Source organism: Pleurodeles waltl, chromosome 1_2, assembly GCF_031143425.1.
Source record: "Pleurodeles waltl isolate 20211129_DDA chromosome 1_2, aPleWal1.hap1.20221129, whole genome shotgun sequence".
Lineage (NCBI taxonomy): Eukaryota > Metazoa > Chordata > Amphibia > Caudata > Salamandridae > Pleurodeles > Pleurodeles waltl.
Window position 1 is genome coordinate 297280979 of NC_090437.1, and position 19347 is coordinate 297300325.

At 43.3% G+C, this 19347-nt stretch overlaps 1 protein-coding gene across 1 annotated transcript in view; it reads left to right on the forward strand.

Moving 5' to 3' along the window:
• The window catches only part of LOC138254106 (broad substrate specificity ATP-binding cassette transporter ABCG2-like), a 319412-nt gene that overhangs the window by 222877 nt on the left and 77188 nt on the right, over window positions 1-19347 (forward strand). Inside the window, exons 11-12 of the mRNA XM_069205808.1 lie at window positions 5343-5621; window positions 11255-11337. Coding sequence (XP_069061909.1) covers window positions 5343-5621; window positions 11255-11337 — 362 coding nt within the window. The remainder of the gene's footprint in view (window positions 1-5342; window positions 5622-11254; window positions 11338-19347) is intronic.

Below are 19347 nucleotides of genomic sequence, written 5' to 3' on the forward strand. Positions count from 1 at the left end.
GTCTGCACTTCTACCCTGGCCTCAGCCTCGGCCTCAGCCTGGGAGTATCTTACCCCCAGGAGAAACTCTCAGCCTTTTATGATGCCCTCTGCCTCTGCTGCCACTGAGTTTGATAGGCTTATTGGGTTTGTAATATTTTTGCAGATCTGGGTTTAAATGAATAGGGTTTCTATTTTTAAATCTGCTGGACCTGGTTTTAGTGCTAGCCATTATCTGAAATAGAGTGCTGCCTCCACAATTGGGACCATATTACAGTCTCAAGCTCACATTAATAGAAGACGCTCCCCACCAGTGCCAAACAGTTCTCCTATCGTGCAGGCACTTGACTCCAGGCGCATCTTATTGATTCCTGGAGCTAACACCTGGAGCGTCCTTCACGTGCTTCACTGAGTTGTTCAAGCGCTGAAAGCCAGGAGAAACAGGAAATCTCTTCCAGGGCTCTGAGACCAGCCAAGGTTCCCCAGCTCCATCTTGGTCCAGCTATCACCAGCTACTTTCAGCCAATTCCAGGCATATCCTTCACCGTCTGCTTCATGCACTGTGAGTACTGTCGGGAGGCTCTGCGTCTACCCTCCGTGTTTCCACAGCTCCTTTTCACTTTCACTCACCCTTCAATGCCTTGGGCCAGGAACTGTGCAAAAATCATGCTAGCAGAGGAGGTGGCAGCGTTCACTGGTGCACCTTCAAGCGCCTCAGCTATTAGCCAGCCGCTTCATTGAGGTTGAAGCGGCCAGTCCATAGGTCAACACTGGCGAGAGATTCTGCACTTCCAGAGCTACAATGCTCCTGCTGCGGTGTTCAGTATGCCAGCCGCCATATTGCTCCTAGTCTCCCTCTGCATGGTATGTGTACTTGCATAAAATGGCAGTTTAAACTGCACCCACTGGCTCTGCAATGGCAGACCTGATACATGTTTAAAGAGCAAGTTAAGTGGGTGACACAATTGTAATGCAGGCCCACTAGTAACATTTAATTTACAGGCCCTGGGCACATGCAGTGCAGTTTCCTAGGGACTTATAAGTACATTACATATACCAATTGGGAATAAGCAAATATTGCTATGTTTAAGGGGTAAGTAAGCACATGCACTTTAGCACTGGTTAGCAGAGGTAAAGTCCCAAGGTCAATAAAAATAGGTCTGGCAAAATGGAGTCGGAGAGCAAAGGTTTGGGGGAAGTCCACACTAGGGTTGACAGGTCTAACAATGCTCCTTACTCATTGTCATTCATGTGTGTCCCTGATTTGTCCCTCCAGCAAATAGGGTAATTCCCCATGTTGATCATTTCCTTGGCTCTGTTTGGATCTGCTACTTCTGTCAGAAAGTGTTTGGTGAATTGCTGTTATCATCAATTCTATCTTCATCTTTCATCAAGCCTTACAAAGATTACTAAAGGAGGTTTTTCCCTCCTTCTAGATTTTTCCTTCTAAGTGACCCTTCTAAGGAGATATTTGCCACTGTTCGTGTACATTATTCTGTGCTGGGTGGCACGGTTGCTATCAGAAGGATTTGCCATTTCCTCAGGCTATCTAGAAGGGCACGTGACAGACCTTCTTAGTGTCCAGTCCTTGAAAGTCTGTTTTATTGTGCTGGGCCCGTCAATTCACTGCCGTATGTCCAGGAAGCCTAAGGCAATGAGCTCATCTGCCATCAGTGTACCAACTCCTGTCTAAGGAGAAGGTGGGTAAATTACACCAGATCCTAGAGCAGTTTTATTGCTGTTATACGTTGGAGAACATGGAATCTGGTTGATAAAGCTTTGGGTAGCAGAATTTGGGACTATTCATGATGGTGGCCATAATTAAAATTGTGGTGATGAAAAATGGCTTTGCATTATACCTGAGGTAGTTTGTGAGGTAGGCAGTTCATTCAATAGCTCCCATGTTTTTTCTGTGATCAGCGTTATTGCAAACATAGGCTTAACAACTGTGAACATATACTGTTACACATTTGGTCAAGCTTGACCACTGTACTAATGCCCAGGTCTGGCAGTGCGATGATGAGTGGCCAACCATGAGTAAGCCAGAGATCAAATGCCATCAACATATGCTTGATCCCTTCAGCTCCAATGTCCACGCTTTCCGATATCCATGTTAGTAGTGAAACATTATCAGACTTAGGCATGCAAGTATGTAAAACGGGCTTTTTTACCGCATGTCCTTGTAAAGGTCTCGTCCTCGTTGTTAGCCGTGTGATTCACATCTCGTGTAATAAGTGGTGATAAAATAATGCCTCTCAAAATTAGCAAAGCTTTTGTTTACTTGCCTCTTGACGCTGTCTGTTGCAAGAAATAATAGACATTACAAGCGTACGTTTTTCCAAGAGAGAGTATTTTCAATATATTAATCACCTGCAAGTTCCAACTGTGACTCAGCACTTGTGGGCCAATGAAATGTGGCCGCACATTTGTAATTCCCCTTGATGTTGTGAATGCTGCTATTTCTATTACTTTTCGGACGCAGCGTGTGTTGCGGGCATTTCTTGCAAGAACGTTTTGTAGCATGAGCGCATCGATTACCTAAGATTGTTTTTTAGCTGATCTTGGGTCCTCAGTGTATGTGTGGGTTGTTTTAGGCTGTCTGTGAGATGGTAGATATGTATTTTTTTTCTATAACTATACATATTAACGCAACTACTCCCACTCGCGTAATTAATTAAGAGTACTTTGGAGGGAAACAATCCTACCACGAGAGTACATTTAGCGAGCTGCTGCTCGCGCTGCTGCTTGTCTTCTATGGCATGTAGCATTATTTTCGTAGAGCAAAATGCATCCTTGCATCCATTTTGTATGCAAGAGTGCATTTTATGCTAAGGAAATTGTGCTTAATGGCAGTAGTACATTTAGGGAAAATACTACCCCAAGTGCACATTAGCGAGCGTGAAAGGCTGCTCATGCTGTTATTCATGCTTGTGCAGTTACAGCTATTTTTGTATTGCAAAATGCATCCTTACATCCATTTGGGATGCAAGGAGGCATTTTTGCACTACGAAAATAGTGCTAAATACAGAATTCTTCTTGCGTAACTCCATGTTATCTCACAGAATTTTAAGTAACTCTTACTAATTTAGGCGAGTTATGCCTACGCCTACTTTTGATATGCACTTGATCGTGCTGTACTGCATGCTTGTGTGCAGACTCCAACTGTTCCTTCAGCTTCAGATCTTAAATAGGAAATTGTGGTCTACACGCTCCTTTGAGGGCGTGTCTCTGGCCTCACAGCATTAATTACTCCAAGTATGATCGTCAATAAATAAAAAATGTTATTTCTTCCATTTTTGTTCAATGCATTGCATTATATCCATGTATTCAAATGGAGCCATGTTTCTTAATACATTAGTTGAATTGCATTGAACATAATTGTAAGTAATAAACAATGCTTTTTTTGAAGAAACATGCTTGTATTAACCATTACATTTGCAGCCCTCAACAAACAGTGGGAAAGAGCCACCAGGACAAATCAATGTTCTGCAACTAGAGATGCGCCCTGAAAGGGGCGCAGGAGCGTGACACAGGCCCATGCAGCCTCTGCTGTGGGGGGCCCTCAATCCTTCATTTGGGCCCCTCAATCCTTCAAGGGGCCTCATTCAGTACAAGGCCAATCACTATCTGTGAAGTATGGGAGGTTCAGGGGGCCTCTCTCCACATTCTGCAAGGGTACCCCATCATTTTGCATCACGTCTGTGAAAAGGTATGCACATTTCAGTTTCAACTGTGGTATTTTGGGAGACCTGTTGGAACTGGGAATTGCCCTATGCGCAAACAACAGAACTGTAAACGGTTTCATTGCGGTGCCCGCCACATTACTGTTCGTCCAACTGGATTGGGGGCGGTGTCTTTCAGGAAGTGAGCTCCTTTTGGGGTTGGGAGGTGTGAGTTTCATGGACACCACTGTTTCTCTGTTTTTAAGTGACAGCACTGTCTAAAGGGCACACATGTTACTCAGAATTTCTCCAAGTTGGTGCAAGAACAGTAGACAGCACAGTTTAGAAACAGAGAGGCAACCACTGCTCACTGTGAGCTCGGTTGTCCACAGCTCAACCACTAACTCAAAAAATCCATTTTAAACAGAGCAGTTGCATAAAAGCAGCCGCCCAGCTGCCTCATGCACGAGCGAACATTTTCATGACATGGGCCCTGTTGCACTAAGGGTGCAAAACAGATCTCTTCCTTACAGAGCATCTGACTACAAACTAATGTGGTCTAGTGTATAGGGTGGCCAGATTTTTAAAACCAAAAACTGAAATTTCACAAACAGTGTAGAAGGGCTACAATGTCACATCAATAAGGGGCACAGAATGATTGAAAAGACAGCACCCACCAACATAGAAAGCACAGACAACCAGGCACTAGGGGTAATACAGTCAATGCTACTTTCACACCGAAGATCATTTGTGTTAAGTAAATTGATTTCTGGAAAGGCTGGTCACTAACCCTCCATTGAAACACATAAAAGCTTGCATCACACTGTGGCAGTCGACTCTCTCTAAATGTGCTGAATTTAGTGAGACTTGCCAGCACAGATGAGGAAAAACCAGGACTGTCCCACATCTGGGATGCTTCGTTATCCTGTAAAGGTATCTTCCACAAAAGTATATTGTTAGCCCTCAACAAGCACATAGAACTAAAGCAGACGCTTCCATATTTTCTCAAGTCCAGGGGGGTCAGATCAACACCAGATTTTCAGGATATCCACATAAGATAAATTTGCCATAAACGAACGTTTTTGGGTGTAATTTATGTAGCAGTTGTTGTCTTGTAAATCTGCCGTGGATCTGGTATTCCTGAGCGCATTTCCTTCACATTAAAGCATCTAGTGCATGTATGCAGTGCTAAATTATACCACAAGGCACTCCGTTTTTGAGGAAAGGGATTTATTTGTCATTATCACCTGGACAAGAGAGAGAAAGACTGAAAGGCAGAAAGAAGTGGAAATATATTGGGAAAAAAAGTAACAAAGGAAGAAAGCAGGGATGATAAAGAACACGGAAGAGTGAAATAAAGAATTGTAGTACCAGAAACAAAAATGGGGTGCAGTCAAGGCATGGTAGCCTTGGTACTGGGGAACCCTGGCGCTTGGCTTCAATGGCATACGGTTAATAATACACACTTTGGGATCTTCACTTACTTTTCCACAAACTAAGTGCTGCGTTTATGTATAGGCCTTTTACACGTGCGATGTGCACATTAAGTAACTGAAGCAGCTAAATTGTATGATGGTTAAACTGTATGACAGCCCTTATGGAACTAAGTAATTCGATGTTTTAATCTTATGATTCCTAATTTTTTCAGTCTAAAATGCAGCGTTTTTATGAATCCATTTAAGGTACTTCCCACGACGGCAAGAAGCATCCTGACACTTTTGCAGGACCACCCACCATCGAAGAACATGTCGGTGGCAACGTCACTGTGGTGGAGAAGCTGGCTACGCATTACACCCAGACCCCCCAATACCAAGAGACGCGAAGGGAGCTGGACAGGCTTTCTTCGGAGAATAAAAAAGTGAACGTAATTTTTGTTTACAAAAAGGCCAAATACAAAACTAACTTCTGTCACCAGCTCCGATGGGTGTTTGATCGCTCTTTCAAAAACATGATTCGCAACCCTCAAGTGTCTTTAGCTCAGGTAAACCAAAGTCTATTTCTCTTGTTATCTTTACTCGAATTTAGATGCAGGAAGTGTTGATCAATGTAATAGCAATAGTCTGGAAAGTGGTGTCACATTAACAGTTCAATGCTTCGCTTTACATTCACTTTAATTTTCAGATTTATGAGTGTTTAGTTTTATGGACAGGTCTACAGTGAATCTTCCCTACATGGAACAATGGGTGTTTGATATACAAAGGCCCCGATTTCCTAACACTTTGCACTGAGTGTGCATCACAAAAGTAATGCAACTGGCACATGTGTTGAATTGAAAGTTGCTTTCCAGAGCAAAAGTTGTTTAGCACTGGAAAGCAGCCCTAATTTAAAATTATCCACTACTTTGCGCTTCTTCGGGTCATTTACATCTCCACATGGTAGGTGTAACGTTGAAAAACATTTTATTTCTTCCAAACTTTTCCAACCTTGCTTGTAGACTGTACTGTACAGCACACATACAAACTTAGAAACGTTTCAAACTGTCTAAACAGTATTTTGTCTGGTAGGATACCTTTCGAGTCCGGAACTATGCTAGCCGTCACTCACACACCATTGTGCTATGTTTCAAGAGTTTGTGTGTGTTTGTGTGTGGCGCAAGGCAGCCTGAGATGGGGCACCGCAGAGGAAGCGAACTACAGCACATCTCTTGGTAAATGTGGCCCCGTTAATGCTTGCTCCATTTCACACCACACAGCGCAGCAGCTTTGGCTGCTGCTCCTCACTGCGTGAATAGTTAGTACATTTGGCCCTATGTGTTTACCCCCTACTGCTTATTCCTGCATTAAGCTGGGCAACTCGATGCATCTTTCCGCAGTGCCAAAAAACATTTGAAAGGGGTGACTATGTGCTATACAATCGCCTGCGCTTTTTAATTCACTTTGATCACACCTTTGAATATTGTACTATGTTCGAATACAATTGGCATTTGTTTTTTCATTTGAATGATTTATTCTCTTGCTTGAGTCGAGCTCATGTGTTTGTGTATCCACCAAAAATCATGAAACCAGCTGCCATTAATTTGTTTATTTGAATTGCTGCTACCTAACTACCAAGCTCTGGGAACTCTTTGGCCATAGCTCTACTCGAATTAGTCCCACGTGGCAATTGTGCAGTTGTGTTGACAATCTCCTTAGGGACACCAAGTGAGGGAAGCGCCCCTTGGACATGGCCAATGCATGGGACAGCTTGTTGGATGACCCCCACACAGAAGGGAATCACTCGACAAGTGATCCCACCCCCACCCAACTGGAAAGGCCTGATTAACATCGACACCTACCTAACACCCTGCAAGCCAATGACTGGCCTTACTATCTCGGCTACCAACAAAGAGGGCTCTCATTGATTTGCCTCCCCTTCGACCATCTTAATTCCTTAGCAAGACAAGAAACAACCATAACACTTACTAGTGGTATACCTATGAAAATAGAGCTCTTATTGGACCAACCATGGGGGAGGGGAGTGTTTGTTTCAAATATGTGTTTTTTTCGTTTTTCTTTTCTTCTCATATGTGGATTACACACAATTTATCATGCACCTGGATGTAAATAAATCAGCTGCCCAGAAGAACTACAAAAACTACCTGTCAGCAATTGTAGCAAAGATAAACTCTAATCCTCTCTAATTCAATACAACAAGGCAGACATGTTTATTTTTAGTGACCGCCATCAACACATGAACAGATGACTGGTGGCTGTTTGGAATGGGGAGTCTACTCCAACAAGTCACATCAGTTTGAAATCTTGGTTTTATAGTTGATGCTGGGCTTTCTCTGAAGACCTCATGAGTGCCTCATTTCCTTCTACCTCCTGACATCAAACAAAACTTACTTCTTCTTCCCTCGTCTTCTAGGAAAAGTATAGTGCATCACTTCTTGATTGAATTTATGTAAACTTTGTACTTAGGTTTATTAAAATAATTGAAGACTAAGTTGTAAATACTTCAAAACACTGTAGTTCAATTTATTCTAGATTTATGTAGACATTTCCCCAAGTAGCATTATCTGGTACCAACATGTTACTTTCAAATGCCTTTGCCATAAATCTTTCTCCATCTATTCTGCAAATATCACCCCACTCAGGACCCTCCTTTTGCCCAATGCAATGTTTTAGTGGTACCCCAGGCTCAAACATTCTCATCTTGTTGGCACTGCATTCTCTTGTTCCATTGTCAGATCCCAGAATGCACTTCCAGTCACTTCTTACTTACTTGTAAATCACCTCTTGTTTGGAAAGTATCTCAAATCCTGCCTCTTCTACTGATCTCCACTAACTGCTGTCCTTGACTAACTACTCTTGGTTTATTCTTGAGCTATCGCCAGGCCACCCTGTTTCAAGCAGTTGTGATTTACAAGTTGATTTCATTCGCTTATCTCAAAGACCTGGTAAATGATCTATTCAATAGCAAGGCCACAGTTCACTTACTTTGATCACAAAAGCCTTTTGCCTCACCATATCACCGTGAGTCAGATGAATGGAATGTCTTATTTCCCATATACTTTAGAATACTATCCAATGGAAAGCAAATGTATTTCTTCCTATGAGTGCATCACTTCTCTGTTCCCATCCGGCATGCCCCTGGGCTCTTGTTTTATTAGCCATGCCGACAACCTTCCTGTCTTGTCTTGTTCAGCTTGCTTGCTTTTCATGTATTTCCTATTGTCACGTAGGTTCTCATTATCCTAATGAGACTACTGGATTTGGGCGGCAGAATCACTTGCGCTGTGGGGGACTGAGTCTAAACCCACTACAGGTACACCTGTTGGCCTAATCTGGGTTTTGCTCCGGCTAACTAGCAGTGCCTCATCTCCACCCAAGAGCAGGGATAATTGGGCAACCGGGGCGCATGACACAATTGACTCCTCTGGGAAATCATGGTCACTCAGATCTCATCCGTTTCTCTCAGTTACATTAGTCTCACATATGCAAGGACAATCAGAGGAAGAGTATAGTTCAATAAGGTTTTATTGAAGTAACTGGATCTTAGATAACAAAGCATGTACTGCAATAACTAGGATGATGAAGCACAATAGGATTAAAATTGTGACAAGGAGAGTGAAAAATAAAAATAACGCTACCATACTGTCACTAAGATCGTTAAGGATAGCTGGGCTATGTTAGAGCACAGCATGCTAAGCTCTAATTCTGCCCTTCAGGTACCCCTGGGGAGACATCATCCCTCATACCTGAGCAAGAGGCCTGCAGTCTGCATAAGCAGCTGCAGCGAAGCAATCAGCGTACAGTCGTGGTCATCTGGCTGGAATCTCCCTCTAACGTACATGGGTCAAAGTAGTGTTTTTATAATAAAACAGCTGATGTTCCAAGAAAGGATCCCCACGTAAGAGTGTGTATGTTTCTGTGAACATTGGAGACAAAGTGTACCACTTTTGCTGGCAACCTATCTTACTACAGCCTTGAGAAAAGTACAGAGTGAAAGAAATGTCTTGTTTAAGAACGTAGTGCTGACCTAGGCGAAGAACAGCTAGATAGAAAAAATAAAACAAGACCCCAAATGTGGCTATTGTTAAAACAATATAACAGAGCTAGAATAAAACATGTCTAGGTTAAAGTGCATAGCGGCAGGCCTAGTTTGCTAAAATAACGTGTCTAAAACTATAGCTAAAATGGCTACACAACACTATTATCCACAAATCTCAATTCTTCAGTGGTTTGTGCATGGTGCATTGTTTCTGTGCACAGTGATACTTGCAGCCCAGAGCTTTGTGAATCACAAAATGGGGTTAATAAATATGCAGAAGGATTTTTGTGTTTGCAGATTCTGTAATGTTACCAATGAGATGGATTGCGACCACAAAACCCCATTGTACATCTGGCTCAAAGTCCTAGGAGGATTCCAGGTTTGTGAAAGGTGAAGGTGAAGAAAAAGTATTCCCTGGCATGCATAATTTTGCAGGGTCATTTAGGCAGGTAGATCATTCAGACTGCACATGTACAGTGACTAGTTTGTCAACAACCTAACGACACAGAAAAAGGTGTGATTAAAAAGAGCTGGTATTCTTGTGATCTACTCTAAGAATTATACAGCATCCTTATAAACCTCCCAAAACATTTGCCATTTGCCACTGCTAAATTGCTTTTCTGGAACACTTCTCTTGTTGGACGAGCAAGCATATGGACTAACTTAGGCAGCGCTTCATTTGAGCCGATGGTTTCTTGCGCTCAGCACCAGCACTTAATTATCAACACAGGCTTTTGTGACAGCCTGCCACAAGGTAGTGCTGTCTGGCTAATTCAGGAAGACCACAACAACAGTTTATTATTAATTCAATATGCATTAAAACGACTATTACCTGCTACTTAGCTTTGGGGGACTGGAATAGTCCGAATTGTCACACTTGTAGGAGTGTGATGGTTAGTAGTTGTGTTGTTACTATCATTGGCAGCATGGTAGGGGCATGGCGCTGTGCAAGCTGCAAAGGCCTTCTTGCAAAAATCCTGGTACTTCTTTTTTAACAAATTAAGCACTGAACTTACGTATATTATTATAATAGTAGAAACAGTTTGAGATACATTTGTATTCTGCTCCCATCTAAAGAGATCTGCGTAACATGAAAAGGATATGTTCATAATCTAGTCATTGATTCCTCTACCACCAAGTTCACCTGGGCAGGATGTTGTGGCACGCCTTCTTAGGCTTTCATAATATGGCCTTATAGCCCTCTGACAAAGGCTATACATTTTGTTCAGGGCCCTTAACCCCTGTAAAGGGCCCAAGCCACAGGCGAGGGCCTATAATAAGGGAGAGGGCCTTTAATAACAGGTATAGCCCAAGGCAGAAGGGCTTTAAAGCTAATAGAGCATTCCACCCACTCAGGGTAGAACGTTCTAGATTAAAAAAGGAGATACAGAAAGACAAACATTGGAATGTTGGGACAGAAGGCTTATTAGCACTGAGGCATTTCATTTTCTCCAATGGAGCTCTCAGCATTCTGTTGTTTTAGTAAGGACTTATAAATAATACTTTCAGTCCTGCTAGGAAAGCATTGCTTTCCACCCAAACACAAAATTGCTCCAGGTTCGCTTGGACAAACTATTTCTCTGACTCCTAAGCTCAGTTTGAAATGTGGTAATTGTTTGTGAAGGGAGACATTCACTGTTTTCGGCTTCCTTTTATGCTCTAATCTAAAATGGCGACTGCTGTTTCATTTCTTGTAGTACTACCTAGTAACGCACCTCCAAGAACACATCATCCCTGCTTCCTATGAGCAGTTGTGTTTGTTTCCGAAGCTCTGTAGTACTCCTCTGACACAAATTCCGAGAGGGCTATTTTTTAGCGCCCTCGCCAATGCAAATCATAATTAAAGATGTATAACTGTGCAAATCAAAAATGCTCTGTACTCTTTTGTTCGCTATCACATGAGTTTTGGAAGAAGGATAAAGTTGTCCATAACCAAACCTAAAAAAAGGGTTCGGATTGTGTTTTAGGTGGAACCTAGGATAAACGCATATTTCCCTATGGCGGAAAAAGTGAAGTAATATTGAAAGAGGTCCTGTAAGAAATGTAAAACATAACCATTAATGCATACATTCTGGAAAATAGTACTGTAAAAAGTTATTTGCCCCACTGATTTCACTAGTAACATATTTTATTCCTCTTCAGATTTTTGCCACTATTGTGCTGTCATTGGTGATAGGCGCCATTTACTTTGGGGTGAAAAATGATCGCTTTGGCATTCAGAACAGGTCAGTCAATCTCAAGGTTTTGAGCCGAGATAGAAAGGAATTATGTTGTCCAACCTATCATTATATTATCTTTGATTGTCACAGGAATGTCAAATATATGTTCTGAAGACAACTGTGAAACCTCTTTTGCAATAAGGCATTTTACAGTATTCTCTGGTAAGCACTCATGTTGCACAAGTGAAGCGACCTTGTGCTTTTAAAGCATTGTGCAAAAACTAGATATCACATAGCAACACTTGTCAAGTTTACAATGAATATGCTCATTTAACGTCCTCTCTTTATTAAATAATGTATTTGGTAGAACACCAACTATGATGAGTCAATTTCTTAACAATTACAAAATTGACCAACAAGTTATCAAAGAGTCTTCATACCTACTGATTACCTCACAAATCAAAGCTCATACATACGTCCTTCTCATAAAATTAGAGTGTGCATGATATGGCCCCAGAATATTATAGTTCGAATATCTTCCCATAGAAGTTAACAATAGCAAACCTTTACCCAATAGGACAATAATTTTGTAATTTATATTTTGAACACAATAGTTCTGGCAGATGATATTTTGGTATATAATATTCTGACATACAACCTATTTACTTTATAATGTCCTCTCCCCTGTGTTTTCAGTGCTCAGAATGTAGGTGTAGCTGGGGTTTAGTGTTTGGCTGAAAAGTCGACTGGTAAGTAGGAGTTTCTCACTGGCTGTCCTCAATGGGGGTGCTTGGACTACTCAGTGCCTGCAAACCTGAGGTAGGAAAGAAAAAAGATATGAGTGACGATAAGTAAATCTTAGGGGAGACTGGCAGAGTTCTTTGCCCTTGTGTTGGATGTTTGTGGGCTGAGTTATCTCACTTAACAGTTCAGCACTTCAATGTTGCACGTAGATGAGTTTACTATTAAGATTTGCTGTGTCATTTGCGATAAGAAAAATATACAGAATCTTTGCACTGCACAATACCTTCCAACTAAATGCATCACACTATGAAGCTCCTTTTGCTATTCCCTAACTTTAGGAGAAAAAAGCATGCCACAGCCGGCAAGAATTATGTGCGGCTGTCATAGAAAGCTGAGGAGTATGGTAGGGCTGAAGGCTGTGCAGGACCTTGATGAATGTCTGCACAGTGGTTGCTGGCTACGATGCGGCAGTCTCTGCCCGTGCTCTGAGACAGACAGTAGCCTGGAAGGCTTGGCTGCTATGGATGGGAGAACAGGCAGGTTGGCAATCACAATATAGTAGTGTAAGGCCACAGGCTAGGCCTCTAAGGCAGGTGGTGCCCTAGTGTACAGGACTCATGGCCTGATTTAGGGCTTGGTGGGCAGTATTACATCTCTCAGGGAAGAAGAGGTAATGTCTTCCACCAGCATGACAGACTACTGACCATCAAATTTAGAGATGACTACCAGCCCAGAGATCATCTCCGTACCTTGTGAGGAAACGACATCATGGCAGTTCCTGCCTTTGACAGCCATCCATCACACTTTTCCAAAGTTTTTGTTTTTCAGAAACAAACTCCCAAAACAGGAGTTTGTTTGTGAAAAACAAAGAAATAATGCCCCCCATACCCTGGGAGTTGTCTCCCTGGGTGTGGGGTCATTATTGTTTTTGTTTTCTGTCTCTCTCTGCCAGGTGTTTCCTGTTGTCGTGGATAGAAAAAACATTACAGTGTCCACTGTAAATAGGAAAAGAGAAATAAGGGTAGTAAGGGTGAGAGGCGCCGCACCTCTAAGCAGTATACAAATAGTTTTTATAAAGTAAAGAAGTGCGAGCAAAATCCGGTGCAAGACGGTCCAGTGCCTTACTACCCAGTAGGCACCAAAACGGGTACTAGGAGTACCCTAGGACAACATGGGACAAGAAGGCCACAGCACACAGAATGTAAAGTCCAAAAGTAAAGCAAGGATAGATATTCCTGATGTCGTTCTGTAGGTTAGAAGAAGTATGAAGTTGAAACGAGTCTCAGATCCTGTTTGCAGATGGTGTCTTTATTTGTAGGTGTTAGAAATCATTGAGTCATCATGGAGATACAGCCAACACGTGTTTCGTCACACAGGTGACTTCATCAAGGCTGTAATACAGTAATGGAAGCAAACATTGGATATATATGTGTGTTTTAGAATTTGGTGTGAACCCCAGAAACAGGTAACCAGTGGTACGAGCTTGTGTAAGTGAGTAATTAGTGAACATGGCTGGATAAGTGAGTAGTGGTTGGGACCCAAATTATGAAGCATCAAAATACAAAGTAAATCACCGTGGTCATGTGGATAGTGTTGAAAACAATGGTGTTGGAAAGCTTATACCTTAAGCACTATGTAGGTAGAAACAGTACTATCTAGCAATTGGTATGCAGGTGGGAGAGTAGTGCAGGACTAAGACAAACCAGGAGGAGAAAGTGAGTAGAAAGTTCAAAGAGAGGGGAGATACGTTTATGCACATGGTGGGAAAACAGAGAGGTAACATCTCTTTTACTCTCTTTCCAGCCCACTCAACTGACCACTGAGCTACTTTGCTACTTAGCATCTCCACTTACCCACATCGGCCAGCTGCCCCAGGTATGAGTTACTTTTATATGCCCTCTGGGGCCCCCCGCCCTTGTTACCTCTCTGTTTTCCCATCATGTGCATAAACGTATCTCCCCTCTCTTTGAACTTTCTACTCACTTTCTCCTCCTGGTTTGTCTTAGTCCTGCACTACTCTCCCACCTGCAAACCAATTGCTAGATAGTACTGTTTCTACCTACATAGTGCTTAAGGTATAAGCTTTCCAACACCATTGTTTTCAACACTATCCACATGACCACAGTGATTTACTTTGTATTTTGATGCTTCATAATTTGGGTCCCAACCACTACTCACTTATCCAGCCATGTTCACTAATTACTCACTTACACAAGCTCGTACCACTGGTTACCTGTTTCTGGGGTTCACACCAAATTCTAAAACACACATATATATCCAATGTTTGCTTCCATTACTGTATTACAGCCTTGGTGAAGTCACCTGTGTGACGAAACACGTGTTGGCTGTATCTCCATGATGACTCAATGATTTCTAACACCTACAAATAAAGACACCATCTGCAAACAGGATCTGAGACTCGTTTCAACTTCATACTTCTTCTAACCTACAGAACGACATCAGGAATATCTAACCTTGCTTTACTTTTGGACTTTACATTCTGTGTGCTGTGGCCTTCTTGTCCCATCTTCCACTGTAAATAGGATGGACAGTGTAATGTTGTTCTCTGATGGGTCCTTTTCGATCCTATCATCATAGGAAACATTCTGTGGATGTAGGCAACAGAGGTCCCATCAACGGAAATCTTCAAGTCTCTAAAGCAAGTGGGTAGACCAACGGTTTGGTGGACAGGGTACTCCATCGTGTTTGTGACAGAGTGCTAAGTCTGTCACACTCTACATATCAGGCCCTTACTGCAGCAAGGCAATCTGAAATACAGCAACCTTAAAAAATGGTCAGTATAAACAAAACGTCACTCCTTTTAAGGGTCTGGTGATTCCACCCAGGAAATATGCTTCATGGTTTCCCTCTTGGTCATCTCTGGAAGAAATGATGAAAATCTGAAAAGTCTCATGGGTTGTGAATGATCTGCAGTTAGATTTAGGCCAGGTTTGTAGGGACGTACACACACCAGCACAGGCTTTGGGGAAAACCAGAAGGATTTAGGCTTCCCACGTGAAGGGAGTGCAGTGAAATTAATTTTATCACAATCCCTTTGGATCTCTTTCTCCCCAGATACCATTTAGTTTATGGTTGGCATCCCAAGGCGTAAATAAAGTAGAAGCATAGCTTCACCATGGCTAAACCTCTCAAAGTGCGCATAAATCCATTTGCATTGGCTCTCAGTGGCTGACAACGATGATGACCATTCTCCTAGGAAGTGAGGATGCTCAGACCACTGTCAATTGAGTTGATTTGATGGACCATCTTCCTTGTGGCACTTTCTTGAGTGAGGTGAAGACTATCCTTGATTTGTACTTTTTGTAGGCTAGGGTTTAAAGTAAAAGAAATCATGACCAGTCGTGACCAGTCCTTCGGGGATGGGGGGGGCACACCCCCTCGCCTTTTGTCCCTCAAGAAGAGTGTCTGTCAGGCAGAGCAAAAGTCAGCCTGAGAGAGACTCTTCATTTTCAGGTCATGCAGCAGGGAGCTAGACATGCGCTATTTGTGCAGGCTACTGGGTACCTGAGCTGAAATTTGCTGGGCTGAGGAGGCTACAGCTCCTGTGGGTGTGACCTCCTCAGCTCAGCAAAAGTCTGCCAGGCCCTCCCCCTCAGTGAGGAGGGGTAGCCTCAGTCATTGCCTCTGCCCTGAAGCACCCAGGGCAGAGTGTCAGTCAGTGACACATCATCAGAGTGGGGTGGGGTCAGCTGTCTCACTGACCCAATCCCACTCTGTGACGTAAAGTCAGCCAATGAGGGACGGCACAGTTCCAACCCTCCAGGAACCTCCAAGGGAGAGCTGCAGGTGTGTGTTTTTTTATTGAATGTTTGGTGCGTGCGTGTATGTATGTTTGAATATTCGGTAATGAGTGTTGTGAATGGATGTGTGTGTGGACGCGTGTATATGAATCAATGAGTGTGAGTGTGCATGTGTGTCCCGTCCGCCCCCCCACTTCCTCCTAAAATTACGGGTGCTACGACCATCAAAGGGCCTACAATAGTAGGTAACTAGGCCCCTTCATTGTGAAAGGTGACGATAGCTGCTCTGCAGCAATGGCAGATCCTCTTCAGTGTTTTACGTCACCTCCAGGATGCTCTGGACTATGCCTGGATAGAAAAGAAATGAATATCGGGGTCCGTATTATACACGTGGCGCACTGTCACCACGATAAAGTGCCCTACTGTGATAAAAGAAGGGGCTGCGCGAGCCTCTGCAGCCCTCTGTACTACCAAAGTGCATAAAGCGGGCACCCAGACGCCTGTTGTGCCTCCCCCCCCCCCAGGATTCTTATCATGGCCTGGTTCACTTGGTCAGCCTTGTAGTAAGGGATGTTTGGATCACAAGCCGGGCATTGTTTTCTATCCCCTGACCAGTCTGCAGACTCCTGGGTTTCCCAAGGGCAGTTGGGAACTGGGCGTGGCCTAGAAAAATAATTCTACAGGGGAGAACAGGGGTTCCCCTCTTCAAAGTAAAGGACCCCCCCCTTGCAGATGGATAAGATCACAGAGCTGGCATCCTTACATTCCCTTCTCTGGAAAATCATCTTCATTGTCGAAGGGTGATAAGGTATCTGTCTTACGCTATCAGCAAGAACAGATATTTGAATAAAGCTTAGGGATGATCTACCACAGTGGCCCACTTTTGTGTAAACATTCAAGAATAAAGGGACCCTGGTAGTGTTAACAGGAGTGGGACAGGGAGAAATCAGGCAATATAAAAAACATCTCAAAGAATTATTTTCAAGAGTCAGCATATCGCCGTTTTTCATTTATTCAAATATAATTCCATGAACACTATGGCCCTGATTCTGACCTTGGCGGACGGCGGAGGCCGTCCGCCAAGGTACCGCCGCCAAATGACCGCACTGCGGTCAGAAGACCGCGGCGGCCATTCAAACATTTCCTCTGGGCCGGCGGGCGCTCTCCAAAAGAGCGCCCGCCGGCCCAGAGGAAATGCCCCTGCAACGAGGACGCCGGCTCAGAATTGAGCCGGCGTAGTTGCAGGGGTGCGACGGGTGCAGTTGCACCCGTCGCGTATTTCAGTGTCTGCAAAGCAGACACTGAAATACTTTGCGGGGCCTTCTTACGGGGGCCCCGCGGCACCCCCTACCGCCATCCTGTTCATGGCGGGTTTCCCGCCATGAACAGGATGGCGGTAGGGGGTGTCAGAATCCCCATGGCGGCGGAGCGCGCTCCGCCGCCATGGAGGATTCCCCCGAGCAGCGGAAAGTCGGCGGGGGACCGCCGACTTTCCGCTTCTGACCGCGGCTGAACCGCCGCGGTCAGAATGCTCGTGGGAGCACCGCCAGCCTGTTGCCGGTGCTCCCGTGGTCGGTGGCCCTGGCGGCCACCGGCCGCCAGGGTCAGAATGACCCCCTATATAGTTCCTTTAACCGGGGTGTAGCTTCAGCGGGAGCGTTTGAGATGTTACACTCCCCCCCTCCCAAATTAAATGTATTATGTAATACATGGTTGAAAGCAGGTGCTTTCAGTCAATATAATGAGGTGTCTGTCTGATTACATTTAGGATTTTATATGCACACACAGATTAAAACACACAGGCTCTCGCGCGCTCTCTGTCCTCTGTTACGAAGTTCTTAAAAGTGATGCTTATTTTACTAAATATTATGTTTTAAGTACCACTAACATTCCACGCTGCTCTCTCTTTCCACTGGCCACCAAGCCCCCCTCCTGTCCTGCTTTTCAGATAATGTATGTTAACAAGAAAGCCAGCGTGGTTATTGCAAAATCTGAGACTCCCCCCCCCCCCATGTCTTACTACGCTAGGCCCTGGCCTTTGAGCAAAGTAATACATATCTTAGATATACTACGCACCCTGTGTTACAAAACTACAGCATACAATTTCATCGCTGCCTCCTTATATAGCACATAGCCATCCGTCCTCTGTTAAAATCCCGACAAACATTCATACCACATACATTCTCATTCATACTACGTCATAAAGCTCTTGGCCACATAAATATCAACAGTGTCCAATAGGAAAGCTATAACTAAGTCATCAAAAAAACATCACATTTCTGTCATAACCATCAACCGTTTTTATCCTCATCTACGTACTGATGGTCCAATACCTGTACTGATATACCACTGTATCCTATGTTTATGTTTTTGATCTTCCTAATCAACAATATATGTCTTTATTTGAGGCTTGTTGTGCCCTCCATTGATATCCTTTGTCGGTTCTCATAGCCATAAATGTGTCATGCATTCGCGCGTTTCGGTATCACGCAGTCTAAACCACACACCTTCCTCAGGGCACAGAAAGACCAAATTATAAGTACAGAGGGTGGCTAGGACAGTGATAATAGTCATCTACTGCCATCTTTGGCTTTATATACATATCTTATATAAGATATGTATTACAGTGATTAAAATAACTCTATTGTGTTAAAAGAATTACATTTGAATAAATGAAAAGATATTTATAGAATGATGATATGCTGACTCTTTAAATACATTCTGCGAGGTAGATTTTTGGGATGTTCACTGTGGTGTAAAACAACAGTTTCCACTCTCCCTCATCAGTAGAGCAATATCTATGTGCACAGTAAACTGTTTCATGTTTGTGCACCACTATTAAGGAAACATCAGTAGAGGTGGAAGGTGTGCCGTTCGTGAGCACCATGCAGGGGGTTGGGCTCTCTTCTGGCCTTGTAAATAATGTGGATTCTGCTTACAAAACACCGATCTCTGACGTCTCTGGAACAGTTAAGGGCTCTAGGAGAACAGGGTGATTAATTGCTGAGCCAACACAAGTTTATTGTGTGCCCTGACTTTGCCCACCACTGCAGCTTGTTAAGGTAGAATTGCAAGTGTAGCTGGCAGAGCATCATTTGAAGACCCTTGTGATAATATTGTAACCATTAATTACTTCTGGAGAAATACTGCGGTAATTCATTTCGGACGTCTATATTTGTAATAGTGTTTGTATTAAAACTGTGCTAATAGAATTGTTGTAATCCCCATGGCAATCTGTTTTTATGCTTTACAGAGGTGACCCCTTGTGCCATCTTTTTTTAACTTATTTACGGGGTACATCCTTCAATACCTTTGCTTTTTCCCCTGTCCTTTTGTAACTTAGCCCTTGCGTCTGTTTTACTTACTTGCTTCATTACATTTTGATTGCAACATTTTTTCTCCCTCATTTTTCTCCCCAATGTTTTGGGCCCATTTTGTTTAATACACCACCTCGTAAAAACTGATTTTTCACGCTGGGATATTTTGTGGGCTTTCTAGCTTGGGTTTGAAAAAACTAAATTTAGGCCATTTAATGCTTTCCATATTTGTAGAAGTCATTATGAGTCCCCAT